The 17815-nt window shown below is 46.7% G+C and overlaps 2 protein-coding genes across 2 annotated transcripts; one reads left to right on the forward strand and one right to left on the reverse strand.

Moving 5' to 3' along the window:
* The first annotated feature begins 11429 nt into the window (after window positions 1–11429).
* LOC112270712 lies at window positions 11430–12957 on the forward strand. The gene is made up of 3 exons (XM_024458765.1): window positions 11430–12212; window positions 12359–12472; window positions 12575–12957. Exons 1-3 carry the CDS (start codon window positions 11430–11432, stop codon window positions 12782–12784), a joined length of 1107 nt encoding a protein of 368 aa, XP_024314533.1. The 3' UTR covers window positions 12785–12957.
* An 870-nt stretch (window positions 12958–13827) lies between these two features.
* LOC100823570 (universal stress protein PHOS34) lies at window positions 13828–16837 on the reverse strand. The gene is made up of 2 exons (XM_003568115.4): window positions 15885–16837; window positions 13828–14123 (listed from the first exon to the last, which is right to left on the reverse strand). Exons 1-2 carry the CDS (start codon window positions 16639–16641, stop codon window positions 14116–14118), a joined length of 765 nt encoding a protein of 254 aa, XP_003568163.1. The 5' UTR covers window positions 16642–16837; the 3' UTR covers window positions 13828–14115.
* Between the last annotated feature and the right edge of the window lie 978 nt (window positions 16838–17815).

Below are 17815 nucleotides of genomic sequence, written 5' to 3' on the forward strand. Positions count from 1 at the left end.
CAAATTCTCCAGTGGATTAGGATAGTAATAGTATCAAAATCCCTTCGCAGCAGCTTAGGAACTCGTTTTCTAGCCGTAGACCACCAATCTTCAGTGCTATGAAAAGAGGTGTCAGGTGTAGGGAAGGTGGCTCTGGACCAATGTAACATCCCAATTTTTCCAAATTTTGCATCATGCATTTGCACTCATGAGCATCATACCATTTATGCATTTTGAGTACTTTTAAACCAAAGATTTAACTTTTAAAACCTTTTATTAAGCCTTTTACCCTTTTAACCTTTAACTTTGCATCTTTTTGGAATTTATCAACCCATGGGGTTGAAAACAATAGAAAGGGTTTAATGCAATAAGATGAGCTACCCAATAATTTTTGGAATTTATTTTGGAGTTGAAAAAATAATTTGTTTCTAAATACTATTGCACTAGAGGCAAATATATAAGCAAAACTATTTTCAATAAATTACTTTTGGAAGAAATCAAGTCCCAGATGCTATGGCATTAAAGGATATGATTTTACAAAAAAATTGGAATTTATTTGAGTTCATTTGGAGTTCAAAATCAAAAGTTATAAAAGAAAAACAGAAAAAGAAAAGGAGAAAAGAAAAAGAACAAAAAAAAAGGAAAGACGGACCGGCCCGGCCAAATGGGCCGAACCGGCCCAGTCGCGCTCGCCCGAGCAACCCAGCCTGCCCAGCTAGCGCCGCCCTTGGCCAACGGTCACTGACAGGTGGGGCCCACCTGTCAGTCTTCTTCTTCCTCTGGCCGGGAATCTAGCGAGTGCCCGCCTTTAAGCCTCGTCTTCATTACGTGATTTAGGGCGCGAGTTAAAGCCTCTCTCCCGCGTCACTATAAAGAGGGCACTCCCCTCTCTCATTCCCCCGGCACCCCCTCTCTCCAATTGCGCCCACGCCGCCGCAATTGCTCGCCGAAGCCAGGAGTCCCCGCCGGCCGTCGTTGCTCGCCGCCCTCAAACCGGTGAGAATTCGACCAAGTGCGCATCATATTCTTTCTCCTCTCGTCCTTGCGCACATTTTGACGCGACCGTTTTCCTTTTTGGTGCACCGAAGCCCGCCCGAGCCGCCCGCCGGAGCTCACCGACGCCGCCGCCACGCCCGCGAGGAGCTCGGCACCGTCGTCGTTCTCGTCTCGTCGCGCCGACCGTGTCACCATCTCCGCCACGTCGCGCCGCCCTTGCCGGAGTCTTCCCCACGCCCGAAGACCGCCCACGACGCCCACACACCGCCGCTCGTGACGCCGCCGTCGCCGTCGCTCCCGCCGGAAACCTAGCCACACCGGAGGTGAGCTCGGAGCGATCCCACCCGTTGGATCTCGGCCGATGGCCGAGATTAGACTTGTTTAAATCGAAGGGGTACCCCTTGATCTCATCCGTCCATCGTGTTAAATTAAGATTGGACGGCCATCTTTTTTTGGACCCTGAAACGGTACCGACGAATCACGGAATGACACGTGGCAATGTAATAAAATTGTAAAATGATTTCCGGATGAATTAAATGGTAAAATTGCAGAAAAACTCCTGGAACTTCAAACACTCATAACTTTTGAACCGTTTGGCCAAATTTGATGAACTGCACCTTTTTGGAATCCTCATGGCATGTAGAATCTTTTGGAACAGTTTGCTTTCAGTTTTGGACAACTAAAACAGGACCAAGTGACAGAATGCTTAACAATGAATGTTATCACTTAAAAATTTAGTTAAAATTATTTTGGACGATTTATCCACTCTTAAAATTTTCTAAATGCACCCCCTGTCCATTGGAACCAGTAGAAAATTGTTTGGTATAAAAAATGGATTTATCACAAAAGTGAGATTAATCTAGCTTAAAATGGATTAGACTAGCCTTGTTTAATGTTTTCCTTTTCTATACACCATGAACATGATCCTAACTTTTCATCACATAGATTTAAATCACTAAACAAGTTATTTATTTGTGACAGAAACCAAATTTAGGATTGCATCATGTGCATGGCATCATGGCATATTTTATTTGATTGCTTGTATGTCTTGTATGGTTGTTTATTTTTGCTATACGTTTGATTGTTAGATTGTTCGGAGTGCGAATCCTGTCTTTGCGAAGAGTGTGAGAACAGGAACAACTTTGGACATGGCAAGTTCACCTTGACCATGAATCACCTACCATCGCACTTATTTTTAATCCTTTATGCATTAGCGTTGTTTGTAGAATTGCATTAGGATTAAATGATTATATTTGTGCTAGCTATGTTGTCCTAGTAGAATAGATTTTCGTCGCCGTCATATCCCCACCAATAGCCATCGAACTAGTTACGCTTAGCCGTGCTATGTAAATATGCGTGGGAGGGAACCACTTTCATTTCTAGAAATTTTGTCGATGTAAATGTTATCTTGAAGTATGGCTAAAATCAACTACTAATGAACCATTCTGGGTGGGCGACTTTGAGCTTTATGGTTGTACGCGACGTCAGGTCCATTTCTATGGGGCCCGCTGAGTCGTCTCTCCGTGGATTCGGGAGCGTCCATGGTCGTTGCTCCCGTGGATTCAGGGAGCGCCTGCGTCGCAAATGTGGAATTCCACCCGGGGTAACCAGAGGCTGAATTGGGTTCCTATTTGATTGCTTCCAGTACAACCACATGCTATATGGGCTCTGGCGAGAATAGAGTATGTTGTATGAACCTAGACCCGAAGAATTGTAATGATGTAGCAGTGTAGATGGAGCGTGATTCTCTCGTGGTCTAGGGAATTACTTCTGAAAATCTCGTAATCGACGCCGTTGCTACTCTACCCTGAGGACAGCAATGGATTAACCCGTCGGTTTCTTGTGGGGAATGTGTACAACCTCTCGAGAGTGTCAAAACTAAGTACTCAGCCGTGTCCCCGATTATGGACGAATTATGAGCAGTTGGATATGGAAACTAAGTAAGATCTCACTCATTCGAATTTCTAAATAAAATGAATGGTTTAAACTTGGGTTAGGAGCATTGATGTGTCTACTCAATGTCCTTAGTTTTAATAGGAGCATCGGTGTGTCTACCCGATGTCCATTAGATTTATCTTATTGAAAAATTCAATTGTAGTAGGATAAAATCTATTTTAATTACTTCTACGCCAAAAAGCCTAAACTCTACATAGGATCTGTTATAAACTCCTGTGAACTTGCCAATACATTCAATGTATTGACCCTAGTGGCTGCAATCTTTAAAATTGTTGCAGGGATTTCCGACGACGAGTAAGGTTACGTTGTTGGGTTACGAGCCTGCATTCCAACATTCGCTCTCTGTGGTGTTGCAATGGCTCAATTTTTCCTCCGTTTTCCGCTGCTGAACTATTTATGATATTTTTCAAATGCTAACCCGAGTGGTTATGCGAAGTTGTAAGTAATATAAAGTTCTGGATGATGACGATGTAATAAAATTACTGGACCTTTGTTTCTCGATATTACATCTTGAACTGTGTGTGCTAGTGAGTCGATCCAGGGACTAGCACTATAAGCACAAAGATCGAACCCTGTACGGGGGCGGTCGCTTCAACCAAGTTCGGAGGCGCAGCCAAACTTTCTGCGAGAAGCGGCAATACACAAATAGATGGGTACAATCTTCCTTCTCCACGGTGCAAAGAGGACAGATGGGACTATGAGGCCATCTTCTTCTCTCCAAGTTGTTAGCGGTTAAGCAGCGACGATGGATAACAAGCCACGTAAAGAATTTGCACTTCGTCGGAGCTTTGGACTTCCAAATTGGCTTGGCGCAAGCGAATCTCGTGTTAGCAGCGAAAAAGAGCTGATAAGCAAAGCTGACTGAAAAGATGCCATTTGATGAGCGACGTCAAATTGCCTTATCCGGCTGTCCAGGAGATAGATTAGTAGCGGTCACCAAGTCCCAAAGCATAAGATATTCAGTAAGAGCTTGGGTTGATAAACCGCCAGAAATGTCTCTGACCCATCTGTTATTGGCAATGGCTGAAGCAACCGAGACGGCCGAGTCGCGAACAAAGGTGAATAGGATGGGAACAATGTCCTGCACCGCACGACCACCCGGAAGCCAATTGTCAGACCAAAACTTAGCTTTTAAACCATTTCCGAGCTGAATAAACATAGCCGCCTTGCAGAGGGCAGCAGCGTCACGGTCATCTTCGATGGGAATAAAGGACCATGGACGGGGATCAGGAGCCCATCTCATCCAAGGCCAACGACACCGAAGAGCAGTTCCGAAGAGTTGCGGGTTGAGAATGCCTAGACCACCAACATCAAGAGGGCGGCAAACTCGGGACCAAGGAAGGAGGCAGTGGCCACGGTAATTCATATGCTTATTTTTTGCGGTTGCAACTTCGTGTAAGATCAACAAAACACACTCATGCATGCATGGATGTAGCGGTCACACACACGAGCTGAAAAAACGCAATCCACACACACAAGCATGCACATGCATGTACCGGTCCACACACACACCCAAGCATGTATGCATGCACCGGTCCTCACACACACACACACGACATGGAACTTGCCTGGCCTGTCGACTGAGAAATTTGTTTTCTCAGCCGACTGTACCGTAGGCAGTCCCTTTTTCTAAAGTAAAATCGAACTATATATACATGCAGTCAAGCTGTTTTGAATGATTGAAATGGCTGGTAGGTGTTGGCCGGTCCGTGCAATGATGTTTCTTTCCTTAAGCTGTTGCCAGCAGAATGACGTTTCAGGTTTGTGACATGATTTACATTGCGCGCACGATGCCCACGTTTATATATACTGGAGCACTCCCTTCATTCTTAAATATAAGATGTTCTAACTTTGTTTTGAATCAAAAAAAAAGTTTGTCTAGGGTTTAAGAAAAATCTACAAACACCTACAGGTCTAAATGAGTTTATTAAAGCTATCATGATATAAATCTTTGCAATATACTTATTTTGATATTGTAGATGTTAGTATATTTTTCCATAATAAAGTTGGTCAACACTTGAAGAAGTTTGACTTTAGAACAAATTAAAATATTTTATATTTAGGAGCAGAGGTAATAGTAGTACTAACTGCGGCAAGGGTAAAATAGTCCAAAAGCAATCCGGATTAGCTTCTTTGATATGCGTTTTGATTTTTAAGACGACCTCCAGTAGAAGATATACATAAAAAATTACTAGCTGAAATAATGTAGTCCTAGTAAACGGGACCATTATTCATCATGGAAAAGGACTATATTCATTAATCAGGGGTTTGATTACAATCGATGGCGATCGATCAAAGATTTAACACAATATGATGCTGAAATCGGCATGCCAGACTATGTCTAGTCCTTTTCGTCGATTGAGCTAGCTCATGCAACACTGCACTACTTAATTTTCGTGCGTGAGCAAAGAGGAAGGTCATGGGGTCGCCAATTAACTGAGCTAGTATTAACTTAGCTTCCTGCACAAATATCAGAAATATGAAATATCTGTTCTGGTATCCGTTGGTTGAGCATGTCCATGGGCGGACTAGCAATCCGACAAGTGTGCATCCACTCAGTTGCCATGGCGTGGCCTTTCACGACAGGCCAAAACGTCCACCTTGAGAGCGTGAGATGAACCATCTCCAGGAACAGGAAGACAATGGCACTGACCAGTGACCATCAATGTCCCTGACTCTGAAAATTAAGCCAACTCCAGGATCATTTTTTTTAGATGATAAGGGACAACGTCTCCGGTCCCAACCATTTCATTGAGACCCAGCAGGCCACTCCAGGATCCTTTCAATTTTTGAGTATCAAAAGAACCATCCAGACTGATCTTTGTTCACCCTGTGACTAGTGGTGCTCATCCTTCTTTCCGTTGTTCAGAGCAAAAGAAACCATATCACGCCTAGGGGGAAAACAAGTCAAAATTTATCCTGATTCTACTACAGTAGCTTAATTTGGAAATGGGCATTCTGCTTTTACAGTAGTACTTCTGTAGTTCGTTGCCAAGAGAAAGACATGCATGCATGTCTACTCGTTGAAGAGCAGTTTTTTTCCATACATACTTTTTTTTTGAATTAAGGGCAGCAACACTGCTCCCGATTTCATCATATACTGAAATCAGACTAGTAGACTACAGAATGTTCACATACCAGTATATACGATGTCTTAAGTATGTCTCCATAATACCCTGAGCTAATCATTGTCATGATTTTGCTCAGGGAGCTTAGGCCACTCGCAATGCATCGTTCCTTAGGTGTTGTTTCTTATCCCACAATAAATGCTAAGAAATCATATCATCAATGCATTGTTTCTTAAGGTGGTATCTAAAGTAGCTAATAACTTTGTGGGAGGGAGTTAATGATTTTGTGTTGGTTTGCGTGAAGAGACAGTCACTAGCATAAGAGACAGTTTTATCATTACGGATTTGCTAGGGAGAAATTGCTTTTCTCAGTCGACACGGCAACGTACCGATGATAAATAGACTAATACCTGGTAGTTTATAGAAATAGTTTTGTGGTGTGGTGGTTTGTGGTCGTTATGCCCCAGGGTAGGTCATGGGTTCTAATCTCCTGCCCTCATATTTCTGTTTTTCTTCTACTTTTGGTTTCTAAATTCCTGTTTTTCTTCTATTTTTTGGTTTCTAATTATAACTTGTTTCGTTTTTGTTTTATTTCTCTTGCCTTTCTTTGTTTTTAAGTTTATATATGTCTATTAACGTAAAATAGAAGTACATTTATTTTATGTTCTCGCGTTCCGATTTTTTTGGACGAGTTGCATATTTCGAAAATTTCAGTGCAATTTAAAAAAATTCACCAGCAATTTTAAAAGTTGGACCTGCAATTTTTAGAATCGCGCATAATTTTCAACTGTAATTTTTAGAATCACACATAAAATTTCACCTGCAACTTTTAAAATCGCGCATAAAGTTTTACCTTCAATTTTTAGAATCGTGCTTAAAGTTTCACCTGCAATTTTAAAACCGCGCATAAAGTTTTACCTGCAATTTTTAAATTTTGATTGCAATTATTTTTGTTGCCTTTTTCCTTTCTCCGTGGCGTTGGCTACGCTATGCAATTGTGATTTCGTCTGGATCGATCATTTTTCAAATTTCAAGTTTTAGTGTTGTTTTAAAATTTGTAACAATACACATGAGAACCATATAAATGGTGACTGGATTTATGTTAATAGAAAAACGAATGTTTTTTATTATGATCTCAAACTCCGAAACACATAAGTTCGCATGTACCGATCTGGACGTCACACCCACACACATGCATGTAATTGTGTTGTGTGGCAACCTTGCCGAACGAATAAATCACAACGTTCTGGACAGTCGACAGAGAAATTAATATTCTCAGTCGACTGATGCCTAGGCACTCCCTTATCATTAAGCCATGTCACCAAAATGCCTAAGATACGTGGTAAGTGGGAGTGGCCTTATGGTCCTGAGATAATACAGTACCACTCCATTTACGCAGAAGGAAATTTCGAGGCAACTTCCAGCATCATTCATTTATATGTATGTGGATGCTACCGTGGACGTACGGGAAGCCTGGAGCACATTTACTGCCGCGGCACCCATTTCCATCGCCTTCTTGTCGAACTCGAAACGCCCTGCACGTCTCTAGCATAGACGGGCAAAAATTCCATACGGCATCCCAGACGCGGAGCCTCCGTCGCAGCCGCTCGATAATCCAACGCCACACGAGCCATGATTAGGATCCCTGGGGTTGGAGCATATATATATATAAAGTCGGTCGGAATGTCGGATCACCGTGATTGCAACGCACGTAAGTAGGAGTACGTACGTACGGCGGGCATCCGTGTTGTTCCGATCGATCTCACCCTTGGTAGCAATAATTAACCGATCGATGGCGAGGTGGATTAATTATTGGCTAACCGACGACGTCGCCGTTGACGCAGACCCACGCACTACTGGCCGTGGCCGGGGAAGACGTGATGTTAATTGGGAGGGCTGAGATGGGCACGGCGGTTTCGACACGGCGGCCGTGAAACGGCGACCGTTCGAGGCGCTAACGCACACGGTCTTGCGCGCTCTTGCGGCGCTTTTTTCTTCAGTGCCGCCTTTATACCCAGCCCAAACAGAAAAATTCAGAGCCCGGCCCATAATTACCCGTGCCAATAACTCGACCCGTGAGACAGTTGCACGCGCTAATTTCGGCCCATGAGAGTTTATACTCGTATTGTGCGCATCGCAAAGCCAAATCATTTTCGCTCCCCGAGTCCGATCGACGAGTCCGATCGACGACGACCACTTTGCGTGGGTCAAGAACTGATGTACCGAGTGCTTTCTCCTTAGTTTCATAAAGATTGACATGACTTTGTACTATAGCTAGTTTAAATCTTTATGCAACGGAGGGAGCAGTTCTCTAGAGGTGGTGGACGCGATTTTCTCATTTGGGAAAGATTTCACCGCGGATCTCCTGTCGTACGTCCTCTAGACTCTCTCGAGTGCGCTGGGGGTGATCGAGCTTCATCAATCATCATTGTCTGTAACTCTCCGCCATGCAGCAAGTATCACATCCACACCAGAGAGCTAGCTGCGACGGCGTACAACGATCATAAACGTATGACGCAGAGACGTCAGGAGCATATTTCTTCGCCGGTCTACTAGCTGGTGGTGCGCCAAATGCTACCTGCAAGCGACATTTCTCCGGCGGCATCGCCATTCCTGCACCTACATTTCGGTCTCACATTCATGGATCTTCATTCAATTACTACTGCACTATACATCTTCCTGGTGTCCTTTCCTTTTCGAAAGAAAAATAAATAAGATCTTCCTGTCGTAGTTTTCTTTTGTTTTCCGGCACGGATACTCGCAGCATGCACCATCCTGCCAAAAAGGCCGAAAAGAAAAACTGAGGGTAAATTATAAAAATAAAAAAGTGCTGCGTGAGGGAACAGTGAGACCGAACTGAAAGTCAGGAGCACTGCAACTGCTAGTGGTGGTAGCCACATGTTTCTGTTCGCAGTTACCCAAACGAGGAGAGGAGACCTCTCCAGCAGAGAGACAAAAAGCAAATTAACTTTCTTTCCCTGTGCCGTATCAGGCTACCAGCTAAGCTAGAGCAGGGGGACCAAGCTAGATCCCAAACCACACCCCGCAGCATCTACCCGCTGCCGCGAGTGGCCGGCATTGATCACTGCCAGTTCCACAGCGCCCGGCACGCTGCCTTGCTGCCGCGGCAGCGGCTGCTGGCTGGGGTGCGTGCCGATCAGCGAATCCCAGTTCCAGATACGTCCGATCTTCCTTCCCATGGGCCGCAGCCACAAGTACCCGGCTCCATATATACGCTGAGACATGTGTGATACCGTGCCCACAACACCACAGGCAGTAGTACTCTCTGTTCCCTCCACCTAAAGCCTGCCCTGCCCTGCTCCCTCCCCACATTTCACCTCCTTTTTCCATGGACCTAAATTACCTAATGCAACCACGGTGTGATTACTAGTCCTAGTTCAGTAGGGATTTCCGAATTCTGCGTGGGCATTGCATGGATGCGTGGTCCTCCAGGGAGATGGCGATCGACCGGCTGCTGCCGCAGTGCAACCGATCATGGCAGGATGCTGGCAAATCTGTGGCAGTGGATCAGGCTGCGGCAGCATGCAAAGCAGTGCCAGTTCTCACCAATGGCACCCAGTGCTTTTAACCCTCTAGCCAGCGTACCTCCTCCGGCCGGGTTCTGCACTTCTGCTTTGCTTTTGGCTAGCCGCGACAGATGAAGGCGCTCAGGGAGGGAGAGATCAAGCTTGGCCAGTGCAAAAGTAGCTTTAAGGCTTTAGCTAGCTGGCTTCCCCTTTGCCGCTGGAACTGGATCAATCGCCCTAGGGCATTGCAAAACGGATGTACTGCTGCATGCAATGCACTGGCACTGGGACTTTGATCTTTGTAGCTAAAGATGTTAAAAACTTGCACTTCTACTACTACTACTCATTCTGATGTATCCGGCTTTGTGCAGGTGCATTTCTGGAAACGTTTGTTTGGGCTAAATTTGTGGTTTAACGTACTGCCCGATTGACTTGCAAATGCCATTCTGTGATGTTTTTTCCCTTGTGCAAAGAAAATTGGGTGTAATGAAGCACATGAACTAAACAGAGGATTGGATCGAGTGGGTGAATCTGCTATGTCATATGTATATAGCATTGCAACCTGAATCTGCAGCATTGATTTGGAGAAGATGAGCCATATCTCTCTCGCAGTCTCGCTGCTGCCTGCCACACACAACAAGGAAAGAGCTGGAAGGCATCTTTGTACCGGCTAGAAGAAGGCTGCAAGGTTTGCTAGCCATGACACACACATAGACACAGTTATATCACTTGCGGTGGTAGGATTCTCTCCCTCTCCCTCTCTCTACACACACAACAATTATATCACTGCAGCGGTAGGATTACAGACGTTCATAGACCCAATCATTTTCTGCAAGGTAAGATCCAAATGTGCAGACCTCGAAGTACAGTGTGTGCATGGCTGCATGCAGGAACAAAGCATCAAACGATCAAACGGTCACTGCAAACAGATCCTCCCCTCTTAAATGTACTGCTGGTCTACTAGAATTTAAGCAAATGCATTTTCCTCCTTAATTCCATTTCCTTCTTGTATGAAATCAACTCCCTGCATTTTTTCTTCTTCTTCAAATAAGAGAGAAAAACAGCAGGACCCCAAATCTACCGTCGGTGTGACGGCATGTAATCTACACGTTGGGAGGTGGGAGAGGCGAAACCATCACATCAAAAATGGGGATTCATGCATATCTGTGCCGCCGTGCATGATGTCTCATCAAAATAAAATAAAAATGGTACTGTGTGTGTACTGCGCATCTTTGGGGGACACGTACTGCAGGGAGCACCTTTCTCGTGATCCACACATGATGCACTGCACGTCGCGTCACCCCGCTCGGTGCCACAGGTCAAAGGTATCGAATTGCATGCATGTTTATCAATCATAATTCATAATGTAGCTGGTTTTATGATTTCAAGCTGGAATTAGTGACTAATGAGGAGCTATACATTAGTATACGGTTTGCCAAAGTTGAATACTCCATCTGATCACCAAGGTTCCAGAGAGCTCTAATACATGAGATGAGGATAAAGGACGGTTTAAGATTGAATTTTGATCGAGCAGTGGAGACCGGAGTGCTGCTACACGACAGAAATGGAGGCGGGAAGAGAGCCGACCGTCCGGACCCAGTTGGCAGCAGCTCTGGTCCCACTACTACAACCCCACTAGCGTGCTTCCTTCCGTACCGTATACGAGTATACGGACACGTAAAACCTATCGAGACGAAAGAAGTACGCGGGCACGTACGGTGGTACAAAAATACGATGGCCCCACCTGTCCGCGAGCGAGACAACGCCTAGATGCTGTGTACGTTTCTCCTCGATCTTCTTCCTCCTCGAGCGCTATAAAAAGCCGCACCCCTGGGAGGAGACAGTCGCTAGCCCACCCCCAGTACCAGTGCACCGCCGCTTGTCATCTTTCTCTTCCGCTCTCATGGCGACCAGCCCATACTTCCTCTGGCCCGCGCAGCAGGCGTCCTCTGCCACCGCCACCGCCGCCTCCGACGTCTCCGCCGGCTTCGGCTTCGGCGCCGCTCAGGGCGAGACGGCGTCGACGGACATGGGGCCGCTGGTCGCGCCGGAGCTCTCGGAGGCGGTGGGGCGGCCGCGGCTGCGCCGACAGTCGTCCGGGTCGGGCTCCGGGAGGGGGCCGCAGCAGCAGGCTTCCGGCTCCGGCGGGGCGGCGGCGCCGAAGAAGCCCCCGCAGCGCGGGCTCGGCGTGGCGGAGCTCGAGCGCCTGCGGTGCGGCGGGTTCGACCCGCTGCAGGACCTCAACGCCGTGGCCGCAGCCGCGGCCGCCATGGCGGACGCCGTCAACGCCAGCGTACTACAGCAAGGCAACTCCAATTCCGTCCTCCTGCAACACCCCGACCACCTGCCGCCGCCGTTCGACGTTGCCCCCTCCATCGGCTCGCGCTACTACTCGCCTCTCCTCGTCCAGCCCTCGCCTGCCCCTCCGGCGCCGCCGGCACCCGTGCGCTATGTCCACTCGCACTCGGCTCCAGGCGTGGCGGCGGAGCAGCAGTACTTCATGGATCGGTGGGGCCGCATGGGGGGCTTCGTCCCGGTGGGCAATGGTGGCCAACAGCTCCAGATGGACCTGCCGGCGGCGGCGGCGGCAGAGCACCCTTCAAGCCAAAACACCATCTGGCGTCCGGCGGCATCCTCCTCCGCCCCCTGCTTCCACACTGGCCACCGCTGCGACCTCTGCTCCAAGGTAGTACGTACCAAACCCTTTTTACGCTGGATTCTCTCCACGATCCATTTTCCTTTCGCAACATGCATGATTGTGCTAATGAGTCTTTGTCTTCCTTCCTTCCTGCGCGCCCGTGTGCGCTTCTTGACTTGCGTCTACAATTAAAGACGATGAGGGCCTTGACAGAGAGAGGATCACGGGCCCCTGCCGCCGCCGCCACCGCCATGCCGGACTACTCCATCTACGACCTCGCTGCCGCCATGACCAGCGCCGGTCGTAAGGTACGTATCCAAACTCGCACATGCCATAAATCAATGACTTGCATTCATCTCGTTGACAAATTAACGTGAACTCATGGCGCGTGTTGTTGCAAACGGATGCAGGAGACGACGGGGGAAGGGTTCTTGGCACGGCTGGAGGGGAAGAAGGAGGTGAGGGAGATCGAGTTCTTCCCGACGAGCACCAACCACGGCGCCGCCGGCGATGTGGGCCCCGACGATTCCGAGTTCTCGACGATGCGCTGGGCGCCCTTCTCCTCCTCCTCGTCCGCCGGTGGCCACGCCGCGCCCCTGGACCTGTCGCTGAGGCTGTAGATTTTATGAGTTTCTGCTCTTAGATCCGTCCATCAAATCATCAACAGTTCTTTTGGGCCTTGATGCTTTGTCGCTGTTTTCTGAGTGTTAATTTGCGGAGATAAAGATTAGTTTAAAACTCCTATCATGCTGCAGCTGCACAAGGTTGGTCTTAGTTTGGTTAAATCCCTTCTTTTTTCTACTACTGCTTAGTTCCCTGTGTAAGATCGATGACGATATGCTAATAAACCTTTCAGTGGCGCCAATGTTTATGCTCTCTTCATGATGATTATTTTTTGATTTCCAATGAGCGTGGAATGCAATGTACTTGAGCTCATCCATGTAAATTTTTTGGTAAGTTAAATCAAGAGCAGGTGAAAATGTGATCGAGATTGATTTGTGCGTGCGTCGGTCCAAAATCAACAGAGATCCATGCATGCATGGGTGTTGTTTTTCCCAAGGAACTCATCGTTTCAGACGTTTCTGTTGCCTGTTGGCCTGGCTAATCATCTCTGGACTCTGGGGGAAAAGAGGAAATCGGATCATCGACGCGCCGATCAATGGAGTCCAAAGAAAAGAAGGCTGCCGCCTGCAGCTGCTCTGTGCTCGCACCTGTGCTGCTGTGCAGTGCACGCGGCCGGGTCGCGCGCGGAAACAGGAGGGGACCAGCAATGCAGACCCAAGGCATCGTGTTCAGAGACTTCCCGGCGTCTTAAACGCTTGACCCAAAACACAACCAATGTCTAGGTTTATGACGAGATTTTCAGAAAGAGGTTCAGAAATACTGTGGACTCTTAGTCTCAATTACGTCTCTGGAATACAGCACGAGACTGCCTGAACAAGCGACCCCGAGCAACATCCATAAAGCCAAAACACACGCTGGGAGCCACGGCCAGGCCGAAAGGAACACACATACATCAGCTCCCAATACGCAGGAACAGAGTAAGCACTCCTTTTAAACAACGAATATGCCTCAGAGGCGAAGGAACCAAGAACCGTCCATGATCTACAGCCCTTACAAGCAGAATTATGCAAATCAGACAAGGCAGAGATACAACACAGCATTGTAACGGTCAAGGTTTGCAGCGAAAACAGGTTGGCTAACGGAACCATGTTCCAGTGAAGTCAAGCAGAAACATCCATTCATACAACAGCTACCATCTGCAGTAATACATTATTCCCATTTTCAATTCTCAGGAAGCGAATCAACGAGGACTCGTCCATGATCTACAAGTCTGATACAAACTCAAAGTGCAACACAGAGTGGAGCATACAAGCAGCCACAAAGTTACAGATGGTTGGAATCAGCCAAGTCTTGCTTTCTCCTCTTGATCTGTCTGCTTGCGGCTACCTCAGTTTTCTGTAACACGGCAAAAAATAAATCTAAATCACATTCGTGATATGTCGATATAAGAAAGTAAACTAACTCGCTCAACCCAGGATGCACTAGATTGCTTAACAAGTTTAACACGATTAACGAGGCAAAACAGTACACGTTTTGAAACACACACCACAAAGTAGTTAGCAATGCCAATGTCACCCCTAACAAATAAAGTTGTGCGATGCAGAATTGTAGGATATAAACAGTGTTGTTCAGTTTTCAGGACCTTTGGTTTTATTTAAGTACTCCGTCCAATTAAAAGATTAAAAGATAAGTACAAAAGAAGAGCTTATCAGGAACTGTATGGGCATTACTCGTATGTTGTTCTCTTCCTAAAAGTAAGCACAATCTACTTCAAAATTTGGACGAGCTCAGAAATTTGAGCGTTTGACTTGAAGGTGAATTCCACTTTCATAGTGGAAGTAAACAATCAGTATCAGTTTGGAAACTACAGAAGTGAAAATAGTACAAGACAGCATTCCTAACGATTACATGATTTGTACGACAAGTTTACGCATGCATCTGGAAGCAGTGACATTGCAGATATTTCTTGGAACGGTGAGGTGATGGTATATGCGCATTAATACAGAATGGCCAATAGGCAAACATAAGAACATCTGAATTCATGGTAGCAAAATTCCAAATAGAGCTAGTTGAGTGGTGCAGTGTAGTTGCCTTTAAATATATGACGAATAAGCATAGCTCACAGAAAGCCTAAAAATAAAGGGAACTGAAAGGTTATATTCATTCCTCCTGCACATGTTCTCGCAAAATCAGTGTTCATCGTGATTTTCTAAGGGATATAGATGAACAACCAGAATATGGGACTTCTAATTTTGTGTAAATGACGAGCAGTAAAATTCATTTGCTGTACACGATAAACTACTGTGTCCTTTTTGTGACTTCTAATTTGTTACTCGATCACAGATATCTCTTATCATCACATATATGAACAAAACTTTCCATGGACAAAACAGAATTCAAAGCTCCTTTATGCAATAATGAAACAATTCTATCCTGAATCAAGGAGGTACCTGCATATCTGTTCGATGTGAATAGATTTATGCACACGAAATGCAACTAAGCAAACTGTATAGACATTGGAAATTTGACTCAATGCAGAATGGAATAACAATGTGCGCTGTATTACATCACATGCCGTTTGTGCAACTGTTTTGCTGATTCACAGTTCTAGAGGCAACCTATTTTGTGTTTTGGCATTTCAATTGGGCTATGCATCTTCAGTTTCGCTACCATATTCCGAAGGTCAGATGACACATATGACTTCAATTTGGCTTGAATTATATTGTCTAGTCTGAATGATTAAATTTATAATTTTTCGAAAAATAAGTTAAGATCATGACAACCAGGCTGTCAGACTGACTTGTTGTAAATCTCTGGTCCGTAACATTTGATTACAATATCCCAAGAACAAGTAAAAGTTAAATGAAGGGATTTCTGTACTGAATTCATTATAGTGAAAGCACTAGTTTACTTCTTTTACGGTTCTCTTCGACTCGGTCTCCTTATCATGAATACACAACACGGTCTAATCATTTCCAGTGTTACATGTATTGATTATTTTTGACGAAAAATACACCCTCTGATGTTATAACACTGAACATTTAAGACACCGTTTCATGCATTTCTATAATCCAGAACATTTCATTACCCACATCGTGAAAAACTATGCAATAAAAGATCGCTTAAAAAAATACCAGATCAAGAAAAGGAACAGACCTTTCTGCCCCTCGGGCGCCTCATGGAACACGACCTCATTCTCAGGGACCGTCCGCAGCTCATCGCCCGCAGCCTCCGCACCACCAGCTGCCCCAGCATCATCAGGGTACCGCACAACCACCACGGGGCAGACGCAGTGGTGCACGCAGTAGTCGCTGACACTCCCGAGCCTCCCTTTATCTCCCCTGCGGAAGGCACCAAAGCCGCGGCTGCCCATGATCATCGCGGACAGGCCGAGGCGCTCGGCCTCGAGGCAGAGGCGCTCCTTCATGTCGTGGTCCTTGACGATGTGGATCTTGAAGGGGATCTGCGCGGCGACGAGCGGCTGCGCCAGATCCTGCGACTTGGTGGAGGTGAAGGTGTCGAAGTCCTCCTCCCGCTTCTTCCGCGCGTCCTCCGGCTCGTCGCCAGCCGGCGCTTCCCCGCCGTCGTCGTCGTCGACGGAGACGGGGATGGAGCCCCAGTCGGCGCCGTAGAGGACGGAGGTGGGGCGCACGTGGAGGAGCACGACGGCGTCGCCTGGGCGGAGGTAGTTCTGGACGGCCCACTTGACGGCGAAGGCGGACTCGTCGGAGAGGTCGACGGCGATGCCGATGCGGCGGTGCGGCGAGGAGGAAGCCGCGAGGGAGGAGAAGAAGAAGCGCGGCGAGCTGGGTTGGATGGCCGCGACCGCCGTCGCCAGGCGCACCGGCGGCGGCGGCGAGGGGGATGACTTGTCACCGGCGGCGGTCGGGGAGGCCGGGTGGGTCGCTGCCATCGCCCTAGATTCTCTGGCTCCTAGATTCGAATGTAGTACTGACGAGCACTCGATCTGACCGGAGGAATGTGGGGGGAGACGAGGGTTTTGCAGACTGCGGCGGGGGATTGGAGTGGAGTGTGCTTGATTGAGAAACTGCTTTGGGAAACAACGGCGGTGGCGGCGCGTGGTTTGCTTGGACACGTTGCTGCCGGCTGGCGGCTGCCTTCGCTCTCTGGTTTTTCCTTTTGCGCTTTTCTTTTCCATTTTTAAAATAAAATTTGAAATCAGCGGCGTGGAAAATCAGACGAAATTCCCATCAACCACCTCCAATGTTGTTACGAAAGGTTACCGTATTTCAGCGCCACCTTGACTAGCCTAACTACACGATGATATTGTCATGCATATAATTTCATGAGTTGTCGACTTCATTTCATCACAACGCAAGATGGAGACTTAACAGACACATCAGAAGACGACTACCGTCACTGTTGCCACATAAGTATAGTCAATAAAAGGCAGAACGGCTAGCCGGTCCTAACTCCAAAAATAGTGTCTCCAAGAAGAGATTCCACGGTCATCATCGTCCTCTCTAGAAGTCTTAATACAGAGGATTTCCCTGGAACTGAGACCCAAGAGCGGAGAGAGCAACATGTCACAAACATTTCTTCCAGAAGCTTCAGCCATCAATGGAATCATCTTCACATATTCCTTATCGATATATCGTCTACTAGGTAGTGTTTGGAATGGAATTAGACGGTTAAGCATGTTAGTAGAAATTATTTTTTGAACAACCAAATGATTTCATTCCAGGTTTGTACCAGTATATTTTAGTAGAAACCAAACAAAACCTCGAAAGGTTCCATTATATTCCGACGTGTTATAAATATTCAAAAACCAGACTAACAACCGTGATTGTTTTTTAAGCAGAGAACGAAACACCGTGTTTGGTTGTAAGGCTGCGTTTGGCATTGCTGTGGATTCTCGTAATCTCGTTTTTTCATCCGTTTTCCACTATTTTCGTGTTTGGCTAACCAACTTTTCACTATTTTTATGTGTACTTTTTCGTAACAGATTATAAAATAAGTTCAACGAACACACTTCAGCAATGCAAGCCGAAACTAACAGGGTCTTTTCCATGGACCGCACACAGCATATATGCTGCCGAAGGCCTCCTAGTCCAAGGCGGCCCAAG

Source organism: Brachypodium distachyon, chromosome 2, assembly GCF_000005505.3.
Source record: "Brachypodium distachyon strain Bd21 chromosome 2, Brachypodium_distachyon_v3.0, whole genome shotgun sequence".
In the NCBI taxonomy this organism is placed as follows: domain Eukaryota; kingdom Viridiplantae; phylum Streptophyta; class Magnoliopsida; order Poales; family Poaceae; genus Brachypodium; species Brachypodium distachyon.